Source organism: Erpetoichthys calabaricus, chromosome 10 (assembly GCF_900747795.2).
Source record: "Erpetoichthys calabaricus chromosome 10, fErpCal1.3, whole genome shotgun sequence".
In the NCBI taxonomy this organism is placed as follows: domain Eukaryota; kingdom Metazoa; phylum Chordata; class Cladistia; order Polypteriformes; family Polypteridae; genus Erpetoichthys; species Erpetoichthys calabaricus.
The window spans coordinates 68,711,218-68,724,493 of record NC_041403.2 but is presented as its reverse complement, the minus strand read 5'-3'; the positions used below and the strand labels follow the sequence as shown (position 1 = coordinate 68,724,493).

General features: G+C 40.5%; 1 protein-coding gene across 2 annotated transcripts in view; it reads left to right on the top strand.

Annotated features, from left to right (window-relative positions):
- The window catches only part of LOC114659119 (cytosolic phospholipase A2-like), a 106,174-nt gene that overhangs the window by 52,009 nt on the left and 40,889 nt on the right, over positions 1-13,276 (top strand). For both annotated transcript variants that reach the window (XM_028811376.2, XM_028811377.2), the window contains 5 exons: positions 6,842-6,990; positions 7,822-7,941; positions 8,861-8,898; positions 9,813-9,957; positions 10,505-10,641. In XM_028811376.2, the coding sequence (XP_028667209.1) occupies positions 6,842-6,990; positions 7,822-7,941; positions 8,861-8,898; positions 9,813-9,957; positions 10,505-10,641 (589 nt within the window). The remainder of the gene's footprint in view (positions 1-6,841; positions 6,991-7,821; positions 7,942-8,860; positions 8,899-9,812; positions 9,958-10,504; positions 10,642-13,276) is intronic.

Below are 13,276 nucleotides of genomic sequence, written 5' to 3'. Positions count from 1 at the left end.
TGTAATTGGTGTAATAATTGTAATTGCTGTCCAAGAGGAATTAACATCTTTAGGAAGTATTATGTATACACTATACTGCACATGCTTGTGAAGAGTGGTCTGTGACTCTGCACAGATTTTAATAAATAAATAAATCATTGTGCTTGCTCGTGTTGGGGAGTGGAGTAGGTACAAGAGAGTGTCTGAGAAGATGGATCATCTCCGGGTTGGAGCGAGGCAGTCTGATTGCCTCATTATCAGCCCAGGGTGGCAATCAGGCGATTACATCTGCAACTGCTCCCCATCATATAAAAGGAGAGCACAAGGGAGAAATGAGAGAGACATCGGAAGGAAAAACAGAAAAAAGGACGGAGGTTACTGTGAGGAGAATAGAGCCAGGAGCAGGAGTGAACCGATGTAAGAGAGAAGCAGTCAGACAGGAATGGAGCCCCAGGGAATAGCATGTGTGGCCAGCGCTCAATAATCCAAGGGGCATGGGGATCCCTCGTGTTGAGCAACTAGGGAGCAGGAGTGATTGATCAGGAGTGTTCTCTTGCCAGGTGGAGCCAGCGATTGGCAGCTGAGTTAGGACAGTGTGCTTTCACCGGGTGGAGCCATGATCAGAAGCTGTGGGCATGGAGCAGAGCAGGGTCTGGTGGCTCACCGTGGAATGCCATAGATCGGGTGGCGGGGACACGGGCCAAGATTGAAGGGTGTCTGCACCTGTTGGTTGACATCTCTCCTTGCTGCGAGGTCCGAGTAGGATAAGCCAGAGAGGCATCCGTTTTTAAAGAGAAGCACCGGGAACTCTCATATTTTTTCTGTGGCTATCCATCAGACTCTTCACAGAACAATGTGTAGCACCATGTTCTTTGCTATGTATGTTTTCGAATAGATTAGTATGTGCTCTGGCTTCCCAGATGCATGACTGATTCTGTTAATGTTACCCTAATTCTAAATCCTATCAAGTGCTTAACACCGATAATGTAATCTCTTAATGTGCTGTAGTCTGTACCTTCAGGACGACAGTACAGAAAGTAACAAGAGTTGTCTGTAGGAAAACTGAATAATAAAGAGATGCTGTTCTTAATTTGCATGTACTGTAACATATCCAAGCAGAGCTGACCACAAGATCAGAAATGAACCCTGGATGGGACCGCAGTCCTCCACGGGGCACACACCTGCACAAACACATACCAGATCCATTCAGAGACATCATTTAACCCCACAACCTAGAAAATGTAGGACCAAATGCATTTAGTAAATAAATGTGGAATAAAAATAAAGTACTGAGAGAAATCCGGATCAAAACACAAGGTGAACATGTAGCCCCTCCACAGTCAGTGACCACACATGAAATCAAACTAATTGTGATGCAGCAATCTTGAGCATTGTGTCGCCTTGCTGTCTTTAACAACACAATCCTGCATTTGTTAAACGACATGAAAGGAAGCAGCACACTCATATTAGTATAAAATGCACCATGGGTTTCAGTTGCTCACATCTTCAATTTAGTTAGGGTCTGTAGTGTGCCACATTGATGAAAACCAACTCTGAGAAATGTTGAGTAAATGACATTTAGTTTATCTACTGTATAATCTTTGCATTTCTCTGGTAACCTTTATGAAACTGTCTTTAGCTTTATCTACAAGTGTTTTTTTATTCTGAGTTTCAGGTTTCCTTTTTTTCTCACCAGCCTTAAAAAAATATATGCATTTTTACACACATGTGCATGGGAGGCAGCTAAAGGGCTTGAATGAGGGTAATTCTGAGCCAGAGTTTGGAGGAGGAGGACGAAGCTTGCCGGAGGGAGAGTGGAGGAAAAAGAAAGAGAAAAGAGAAGGAAAAGTATTGTGTTGTGCTGGGGACTGTGTTAAACTTATGGGGAATGGGGGAGGCGTTTCCCACAAGGGAAAAAGAAAATAAAAACCGCTTGTGTGCTTTGAACCTGTGTCCTATGTCTGTCTGTGTCAGAGCTGGCCTTTACATCTGGCGCAGTCATTGCCCTTCTTCTGGCAGCACTTCCAGGTGTGGTGGAAGAACTGCCGATACAGGCTCAGGAACAGCTGCAGCACCCCTGGATCTCAACAGGGCTTCATAGGAGAGGGAGTCCGAGGTACGGCTGCCACCCAGGGGAGCTGCCATCTAGTGTTTTGGGGGAGGTAGTGTTCTGTCCACACTGGCTCCCCCGGTCCCTCTGTAGCAGAGGTGTCCCCGGCCATCTATGACAACATATACAGTAAATATATATATAATATTTTAGATCGGGCGGCATGGTAGCGCAGTGGGTAGCGCTGCTGCCTCGCAGTTGGGAGACCTGGGGACCTGGGTTCGCTTCCCGGGTTTTCCCTGCGTGGAGTTTGCATGTTCTCCCCGTGTCTGCGTGGGTTTCCTCCGGGCGCTCCGGTTTCCTCCCACAGTCCAAAGACATGCAGGTTAGGTGGATTGGCGATGTGTGCTTGGTGTGTGAGTGTGTTTGTGTGTGTCCTGTGGTGGGTTGGCACCCTGCCCGGGATTGGTTCCTGCCTTGTGCCCTGTGTTGGCTGGGATTGGCTCCAGCAGACCCCCGTGACCCTGTGTTCGGATTCAGCGGGTTGGAAAATGGATGGATGGATATTTTAGATCTTTTTGCATTGACACATTTTGCCCATATGTCTTTTTCGACATATTTCAGTTTTTAATACCATACATAAACACTCCCAAACATATACTGTACCTGATCATTGTAGTTCTTCAGAAGCAGTAGTACTGGTTACTTTTATCGTTCCATTTCTAACAAACCAAAAAGGAAGTAAACTTTGTTTTATTTAGTGCCTTTCTATAGTGAGCACGGTCCCAAAGTATTTTACTTGTCAGTGCTGTAGTAAAATTATACATGTAGAACAAAAGCAGGCTATCTGACTTTCTGAGGATCGCACAGGGACTGAATGATAAGTTAATGATTTGAAGTCCAGCATCCGCTAGATTGCATGGCCAATATAGAATATCATAGTTATGTTTAAAGAAAAATAATTCCATTTAAAGATTTTTGTAATTATTCTTCTTAAGTGTCAGAACTTTAGCTTATATCTCAAGGCAGTTGCTGGGTTTGGTTTGGGAAATCTATATAATTGAATTACACTAAATGTAATTTACTTTTTGAGAGTTACAGTGATTAGATAATTGGTCTGCACATAATACCAATAATGAGGTTTTACTCATTTGCCTATTTTTTCTGATATTCTGCATTGGGTTTCTAATGTCATAAATACTTTTAATTGACTTCATGATTCAAAATTAATAGACATGAAGTTGAAGCAATAACATCTATTTTAACAAGCTGATCCAGTATTAAATCTTCAAATTTTAACAGCCCAATGACAGGGCTAGGACTAGGGCCCAGTGCCATAAGCTGCGGATTCAGCACCCACCACTGATTCACTGTGTTGCTGTTCTCCGGTATCCATATATCTGAACAACTGTGCTGTGGCACTGTACTTGAAAATCGCAGTAGTGTCAGAGCAGAAGAGGCACGATATAAAATAAAGTGGTGCAGTAATCAGGAATCTACAAGAAATAGGACATTTGCAACCCAACTATAATTTCTATTAGATGGTTGAATTAAATCTGTCTTTCTTATAGACAGTGCTTTGGACTTTAAACTTACCTACACTGTATTTGTTATATTTGTAAGATTGTAAAGATCTGCATTGATTTATTTATTTATTTTATTTTTTTTATATACAGGCACCTAGTCTTTATGTAGAGCTTGTTTTGATTTTTATAGGTAACCTTTCAATGACTAAAAAGCATTGTTTTCAAATTCTTCCTGACACTGACATGTTATTTATGTGTCCCTTGTAGTATCAGAGCCCCCTCCTATTATGCCATTGTAGTTTTAATTTTGGTTTGGTTGTAATTGGTTCTGTATTCATCCTGGAAAGTATAATACAACAGGTATTAATAAAATGTCGTGAGTTCATTTCTCTTCCCATTATAGTCGTCCATTCCACTTAACCAAATCATGGTCATGGTGAGCCAGAGCGGACATCCGTGTAGTGCACAGTAAGGTGATGAGGTAGTTCATTAGAGGGCATACTTACTGTATGCACACACGCTCACTAATTCACACCACACTAGTTTGGAGTCGGCAGTGGACCTTAGCCCCTTTTATTTTGGATGTGGTTGGAAAACCACAGCAACAACAGAAGAACCCACACAGAAACGAGGGGAATGTACAGAATAAAAGCAAAACATTAGCTATTCAGATGGAATTTCATCCTAGGATTGAGCAACTGTGTGGTAGTAGTGCTAATCACTGTACTGCAGTGCCTCCCCTTTCTATTCCCGAAAAGCTGTAAAAGGTAATTAAAGTTTATAGGTGTAGAAAACAAAGTGGTTGACTGAAGAAGGGTTGACTGATGTCTTAAGGTTTTTGCTTGCATCTGTTTTTCATCAGTTCTTTTACTAACACATTAGATTATTGTCATTCTGCTTCAAACCTGTGAAGGTTCATTCTTTTTAAAGTCCACATGTACATACTCAAAAGTCATTGCACACTATTCGTTTGTTTTCTATCTGTAGTTCCTGGGAGTTTGCAGAGCACAGTGACGTTTTTACTTGCATGTGCAAACCAGCCTATACAGTAGTCCCTCTGTGTGGCATGGAGTAACTTTATGTCCTGTCTTCTGAATTCCTGAAAAGATTTGGTTTTAGGAATCGGTGCTAAGGTGCCTTCTTGTGTCTCTTTTAATTCTTTCCTTATGCACTCAGGTATTCTCAGGGCTTTAGTGTGCTGCCATTTTTCCCAAAACATCCCACATCTCCTCCGTACTATTTTTTCCTTTCAGCATGCAGATTTCAGCACAGATCTTCAAATACATCACTGCCATCTCATCATGGATGAATGAACATCACCAAAAATTAAGCCCATGCCTGGGTATCTTGCTATTACCTTCCCTTTTTTATCCTCAGTTCTTTCTTGAAGCATTTATCTTGAAAGTGAATCACTTTTACCTTGGTTTGCTTCTAGGTGATTCCTTTTCTTTCAATCATCATTTTGTTCACTGACCCCAATCCCATTGCTTCTATTTTCATGATGTCCAAAAGACAGAACCCTTCCTCGTAATTAATATCACTCATCTTCTAGATCACGTTCTTGTTATCTCAAAACTGGACTGCTGCAACTCAAAGCTGGCCAGAATTTCACTAAATGCTATCCACCCTCTCCAACTCATTCAGAATCCTGTGACCCAACATGTGTGTTTTGTTCCTTGACTCACCATCACCACTCCTCTAGCTTGTTCCCACCATTGCCTTCCAGCTGCTAGGAAGCAGTCTGGGCCTACCACCATTGTATGGCGTTGCTGTGCAGTCCCTCCAGTCTCTTTAAGAAGTCACTCTTGAACTTTACCTGCCTACTGATTTTTGCTGCCAGGCAAGCTAAAAATGCACAGTTTTTTAATTGTTATCCCCAACTATGCAATGAACTTCCCATAACTGTCTGGATTAAACTTCACATCCATTGATGTTCAGGTACTGCTTAGAGACACGGCTCTTAACAGATCGTCTTAGGATGGTTTAAGCCATGCCGACTTTAATATCCTTCCTCTACCCATGGTTTTGTTGTAATATTCATCTCCTTGTGGACCAGGGGCTAACTTATGTGCTAAGTTTCGAAACTTTGTACCTTCTTTCTATACAGTCAAATATATATATTTTATTAATGTTTAGGGCGGCACGGTGGCGCAGTGGTAGCGCTGCTGCCTCGCAGTTAGGAGACCCAGGTTCGCTTCCCAGGTCCTCCCTGCATGAAGTTTGCATGTTCTCCCCGTGTCTGCGTGGGTTTCCTCCGGGCGCTCCGGTTTCCTCCCACAGTCCAAAGACATGCAGGTTAGGTGGATTGGCGATTCTAAATTGGCCCTAGTGTGTGCTTGGTGTTTGTGTTAGTCAAGGAGGAGGAGTAGGCTGAAGATGAACTGAGGCAAGAGGCTGCAAAGAGTGAAACCACACCTGAAACAGCTTCTTACAGAACTTAAAAGGCACTTAGTTATCACTGGACTGCAAAACGTTGCAGCGAGCCATGTGGCAATGACCACAAAAATGTAACTATGATCTGTGATAATTGTGCTGAGTAGCACAATATGACTGGGCAACTTACTATTTAGGTTTTGTAAGAGATATTAAACTGTGGTGGGTTGGCACCCTGCCTGGTTCCTGGGGTTCCTGCCTTGTGCCCTGTGTTGGCTGGGATTGATTCCAGCAGACCCCCCATTCGGATTCAGCGGGTTGAAAAATGGATGGATGGATGGATATTTATGTTTATATTTTTTCCATCTACTGTGTATGTTAAATAAAATAATATCTTTCAGTGGGTTTGCATATTATTTAGTTGATTTTTGGTGATTATGAGATGCTTCGTGTCCTCCATTGCTTTCTTGTCCAGTGTATCTTTACACTAAATGCTGAAAAACACCATCACCAGCAAACACCTCTGATTTAGGAGTCTGTAGTTCTTAAAACAGCATTTTATTATTTTATTATTTTTTATTGAATCCTCTTACTTTTAAATTTGGGCAGCAGTGATAAATGTTGTTGACACATATATCCATTAACATGGGTTCTGCTTCCTGGTCCATCAGTGTGGAGTTTGTATATTCTCACTTTTACTCTGTATTGTTTTACAAGTAATTTGTTTTTTTCTTGCATGCAAGAGACTCCCCTATGAGATTGTGCCAAAGTGTACGCCCTACAATGGACTAGCTACTGCCTTGCTCCCAGGACAACTGAGACAGGATCGAGCATCCCTTGGGAATGTGACAGTACAGGGAATTGAAAGATGGATTATTTTAAATTATGTCTTGGTTATCTTCTGTTGTTTCAGTTGATACTCCAGATCCCTATGTGGAGCTGTTTATCTCATCAGCTCCAGAAAGCCGGAAGAGGACAAGGCACATTAACAATGATGTTAATCCACAGTGGAATGAAACCTTTGAATTCATACTTGATCCTAACCAGGAGAATATCCTAGAGGTAATTCCTACTCACTACAAATTTCTTTGTAGTCTGTGAAGGAAATTAATGTCATATGAAATTAAGCAGCTTCTGTAATATATTGGTAACAATACATATAAACGTGTGGATCTTGAATGTGATATCTAAGATGAACAAATTATTTTCACAAAGAATGAACCGTTTTCCCTCGGTTGCTCTAAAGCCTTATACTGTTTCGCTTTCTTTATCTTGCTGTGCAGGAAAAATATAGTAAACTGCAAACTAGTGTGCAAAAAGCCACTTCCATTTTCACTCTCACCTTTAAGTCTACCTGTCCCAAGGTTAGAGAGTGAGAAGCAGTAAATATGATTCAACTTACATTGCTTTGTATTGTTTGAAAATTTTCCCACATTTAAGGAAATTTAATTTAGGGTTTAAAACTGTAACACTTACGGTATGTTGATAGAGGGAGAGAGGGACGAAGATGAGTATGCACGGTACAACACCCTAGTACTAAAAATGTGAGCAAAATATAAAAGAGTAGGCGCATTGTGTCATCAGCATCCAGGCACAAAGTATTTCCATGAATTAAAAAGCCTGTTATAACATTTTTCTGCAACATGTCCAATATCTTGCCTATAAATCTGTTTTCTTTTATAAAGATTGTTTATAAAATTCATGAAAATTAATTTTGAATTTGGTAGGCCCATCTTATTACTGTTTTTGCATAGCGCTGCATGTCTTACTGTACTTATCAGTTCCTCTGCATTAATTCAAAGTGAACATCGAGGAGATCCAAATGTAAAATAGTTATTCTTATACAATATGCTATAATCTATAGAAAGAAAGAAAAAAGTTTTTTTTTTCCAGATTACACTAATGGATGCTAACTACGTTATGGATGAGACCCTTGGTAATGCTACGTTTCCTATTTCATGTGCAAATATTGATGTAGGACAAATAAAAGAAGTAGCCTTTTCAATTGGTAAGGTGAGTGCATTTAGCAATACATTTCTCAGCAGCAGTAAAGCCAAGATGGATTATATTTAATCAAATTATTAAAATAGCTACAGTTTAATGATCATATGTGAGGAAAAATGGTGGATTGATGTTAGGCAATGAATTCGTTATCAGCTTTGCTTATGGCAGTGCCAGCATTATTGAGAGTTTTTTGTTAGGTCCATATTTTATTTTCCTTGCCTTTCTTTATGACTTAGGGTTTATGGCTACTAGACAAATGAACCACAATTGTTTATATATCTCAACATGAAAGATGGGACACAAGACATACATGACCAACAAAAGTATAACATTTAGAACTAGTTACCTCAGTCTGCGTACCTCTGACCTCCACCACTACTGTGAACTTGATCAGCAAACCACCATCATCAATAATGGTTGACCTTTTGTCATGCAGATAGGGCACTTGATTGGGTGTGTGCAAGGTCAAATGAAGACCCTCACAGTTCCCTGTTTGATTTAATGAGCAAAGCTCCCTAGTAGAGAGCTGATCTCACTATTAACAACTTGCACGCAGACACCCTGCTGTTTCATGCAGCATAGTTGTTCCCACTCTTGTCATGGACACTCAATCTTTTCATCGATCTCCCCCTTGGTGTTGCATCAAGCGGGTGTTGATTTTGACGAGCGGACTCTCATTGAACATGGGGGGCGGAGTTGAAATAGGGTGAAAAGAATGTGCACCCAGAATGCCCTGATGGTAGATCCATCTTGGATACTGTACTCTTCATGTTAACTATTTCTTTTGCAGTGAGAGTCAATGCTAGAACAAATTAGTGTGTACTGTATATATAGTGTATACATGTAAATAATGTATTGGTTGTGTAATTTTGTGGACATTAAATATTAAAACAGTTTTAATCAAATATTAATGTTTCTTTCATTACAGGTGACCAAAGTATTCATGGAATTGTTCCTTGAAGTTTGGTATGTATATGCTAATATTATGCATCTACTAATTCTGCGGTTCCCAACTCAGTCCTGGGGGCCAACTGTGGCTGCGGGTTTTTGTTCCAACCAACATGTGTTTTTAACTGGACTCCTAGCCTAATTAAGTGAGCTGTTATTTCCCAGTTTCTGTGTTCGGTATCAATGAAGAAATTACAAAACTAGGTTTGGTAAAGTTTTATTAAAATGTACTAAGAAGTTACGGTACAGTATATGCAGATGATGTATTGTCTTTTCTTTTGAACAACATTTTCATCTGATATTTTTTCTGCTTTCCAGCTGTTCTGGTTTAATCCTAATTAGTTGTGGCTGCAGCCTTCCATTATTCAGTGTTGTTTGCTGAGGTGTCTGCTCTGCATGTTTTTAATTGTCTGTGGTAGGATACAATGAGGGGAGCAAACTACACAAAAAGGGCAAAATAAAAAGAAAATAACAAAAGACAGTTGGGAATGTAAAGTTAGTGCAAAAACAGAAATATTTATAAATCTCTAATAAATGTAAAAACCACAATGTCGTGCTTTTCTGAATGCAGAAAAACAGAGGAGAAAAGAAAACCAGCTAATTAAACAAGATCAGCTATCATCACTGATTGTGAATCTGGTTGGAACAAAAACCGGCAGCCACAGGACCAAGTTTGGGAGCAACTGGTTTTGATATTTTAACAAGAAATTTAGAGTAATTACATTGTTCTCCACTAAACTGTACATGAAGAATTTTAACAGTAAACCAATACAGTCTGTATATTAAATTTACGTATTTGCCCTAAAGCTTATACTATAACTTAAAAGCAGTCTTAAGTACTAGTTAATATGCTCTTATTAGTAGAGACAGAGGATTCATCTTTCAGGCTAATTCTTAGAGTTTACTGATTTGAATGTTTTGTTTATGTAAAGCTCATCAACAGACCTGCGATTCAGTATGGCGCTATGTGACAAAGAAAAGGCTTTCAGGCAAAAACGTAGAGAACGTGTAATGCTGGGAATAAAAAATCTTTTAAAAATGGAGAAGGGACGGTGTCTGCCTACATCACATCGGGATGTAAGTTGCAATCTTAACAATTATTGAAAATCGTTTATTATACAATTTATAAACGTTTTAAATGTAAATATCAAAATAGTTTGCTTTAGATACTGAACTTTTTAATGGTAGACACTGTTTTCCTTGTAGGTTAATAATTTGCAAGCCCCAGTCTTATAAAGAGAATAAGGATGATCTATACGACTTTTAGATGGTGGATCTGGGGGCAAGGGAGGTTACTTTAGGATTATTTTAAAATTTGGAATGCTAATTAATTAGAATATCTATTTATCTTCTATATAATAAAATGCAACTCTCTGTGTGTGTGCATGTGCAACTGGTCCATCCGTGCAATCTAATTGGTCAGTTTGGCTTTGGTGGCTCAGTGGTAGGACTGGTGACATGATATGTTATTCATGTGAAGTTCAGTTTCTGATTGTGGCATTTTTTTTTTATTAACAAAATGGAGCATTTCAATGACAACAAAGCAAATAAAATAGCAAGTGATGGGTTGCTAAATACTAATGAGGTGTTATTGTTTTATTTATTTATTTGTTGTCTTGTGCAGGTGCCAGTGATTGCTGTACTTGGGTCAGGGGGTGGATTTCGAGCCATGGTGGGATTCTCTGGAGTTATGAAGGCTCTATATGAGTCTGGTGTCCTTGACTGTGTCACATATGTTGCTGGTTTGTCGGGGTCTACGTGGTAAGTACTGGAGATGCTTACAAACAATGGAACATAACACAAACTTTGTAAGATACCACAATTTGTAAATGTTAGTAGAGAAGCTCATAATAGTAAAAGATGGAGTATTTGGCATACTTAAGACTGGGCAGGTGTCCTATATCAAAGTCTGCTCAACAATAGAACTGCTCATCTGTTCTTTACTCTGAGTGTAATCAGATGATGAACAAAGTAGAATGGCCCATTTAGTGAGCCAGGTTGCTCCTGTGTTAGTCAAAGCTTGCATATTGGGAAACAGAACAAAAGCAGCCAGAAGCATCCACTTGGAGAGATTAGTAGTTCTTGGAGAAAAGTAGACTCCTGCGGTCTAGTGCAGCATCAGTGCAGAAATGTCAGATTGTGCAAAATCGTGTGTTTGCATAATGTGATTTGCTAGACATTATACCTTTTATTGTATATAACATTTTGTATTAAAATAACTAGGGGACTCCGCCCCCTGCTCGCTTCGCTTGCCCACCCCCGTGTTTGGTTTTCCGGATATACAATTTAAAGAGATTATTATTTTCATGGGAATTGTTACATATGCATTATTTTCACTTTTACTTTAAAACTATTGTAAAAACAATACTTGTCCTTTATTTTTGGCCCCGGGCATGGTTACATCTCTTTCTTGCAGGACGTATAACGCTGCTCGCGTTGTGAAGGGGGTGCAGCTGAATGCACGCTAAGGAGATGCCGTCGGATCATCTACTGTCTTTCTGCTGCTGGCGAGCTGCGTGTTCTGCTTGTCTCGCTGCCTGATCATTTCAAAACCTGTACAGCAGCTGTCCTTTTACCACTTCGTGTCTCTGCCGCTCACGTTGTGAAGGGGGAGAGGGGGGGTTTGGAGGGGATGGTTAGGGTGGCTGAATGCACGCTAAGGAGAAGCGGTCGGATCATCTGCTGGCTTTCTGCTGCTGGCGAGCTGCTTGTTTTGCTTGTCGCTTGTCATTGTTTTAAGAGCTGGGAGCACATGAAGCGTGTCTGCTAACAGCAATCCAGCAACTGCTAGGTTAGATGTCTGTGGACTTGTTTTAAATGATGTCTCATTGCCTTGTCTCGTGTGACGTTGTTAAAACAATACTTGTCCTTTATTTTTGGCCCCGGGCATATAACAATATAACACGTTGCAGGACGTATAACAATGCTCGCATTGTGAAGGGGGTGCGGCTGAACGCACGCTAAGGTGATGCCGTCGGATCATCTGCTGTCTTTCTGCTGCTGGCGAGCTGCGTGTTCTGCTTGTCTCGCTGCCTGATCATTTCAAAGCCTGTAAAGCAGCTGTCCTTTTGCCACTTCGTGTCTCTGCCTCTCACGTTGTGAAGGGGGAGAGAGGGGGTGGTTAGGGTGGCTGAACGCACGCTAAGGAAAGCGGTCGGATCATCTGCTGGCTTTCTGCTGCTGGCGAGCAGCATGTTTTGCTTGTCGCATGTCGTTGTTTTAAGAGCTGGGAGCACATGAAGCGTGTCTACCAAGAGCAATCCAACAACTGCTAGGTTAGATGTCTGTGGACTTGTTTTAAATGATGTCTCATTGCCTTGTCTTGCGTGATGTTGTAAAAACAATACTTGTCCTTAATTTTCGGTCCTGGGTATGGTTAAAACTCTTTCTCGCAGGACGTATAAAGTTGCTCACGTTGTGTTGGGGGGGTTTAGGGGGGGGCGGCTAAACGCATGCTAAGGAGATGCCTTCGGATCATCTGCTGTCTTTCTGCTGCCATTGCTGCTGTCGCTTGTCGTTGATCATTTTAAAGCCTGTGCAGCAGCTGTCCTTTTGCCACTTTGCGTCTTTGCCGCTCGCGTTATGAAGGGGGGGTTAGGGTGGCTGAACGCACACAAGGAGAAGCAGTCGGATCATCTGCTGGGTTTCTGCTGCTGGCGAGCTGCTTGTTTTGCTTGTCGCTTGTCATTGTTTTAAGAGCTGGCAGCAAGTTAATGTGTCTCTCGTGGGACTTCAGATTGTCTTCCGAGAAGATCACGTCTCGTCTCCCTAGTCTCCATCCCAAAGATTTTTTTTATAATAGAGAGATAGTTCTCTAATATTCATTTATTTTTTTTCGTGATTTATTATTTTATGTCCATCTGTCTGTGTTTGATATGCATAACTAGATAGTTGTTAGCTGAAGTAGCCACATTTTTAGGAAAGTTTCTTTCCGTTATCCTTCCAAACAGATCATTGTGTTAGTTGATTGTGGACCAGCAGGCATCCATGTAGTCCAAAAGAACAGCGATCCACACATCTCCCAGTAGATTACATTCCTGTTTCATCATTGCCAGAGGCCATTAATATTTCTGTGGCATTTCTCTTATTTGAGTGAATTTTCAGCCATCGCAAACAACTGGTTGTGGTATTAAGGATTCATGAGAATGAAGTACCCTATTAAAGTAAATATTTGAATAGTCTAATTGGTTATCATACTGTACTAAGTCAGCATTAAATACACGCCATTATTTGGAAAATCACATCAACTGAATTTTCTGGCAGTTCCTTTCTCATTTCTCAACGTATAACCCATGATAAGAAATTCAGTTGATAGGGCTTTATCACTGTAACAACAGACCTCAGAATATTTTTTAGAAATAATTTTTCTGTAATTTAAAGAAAACATTCTTCGAAA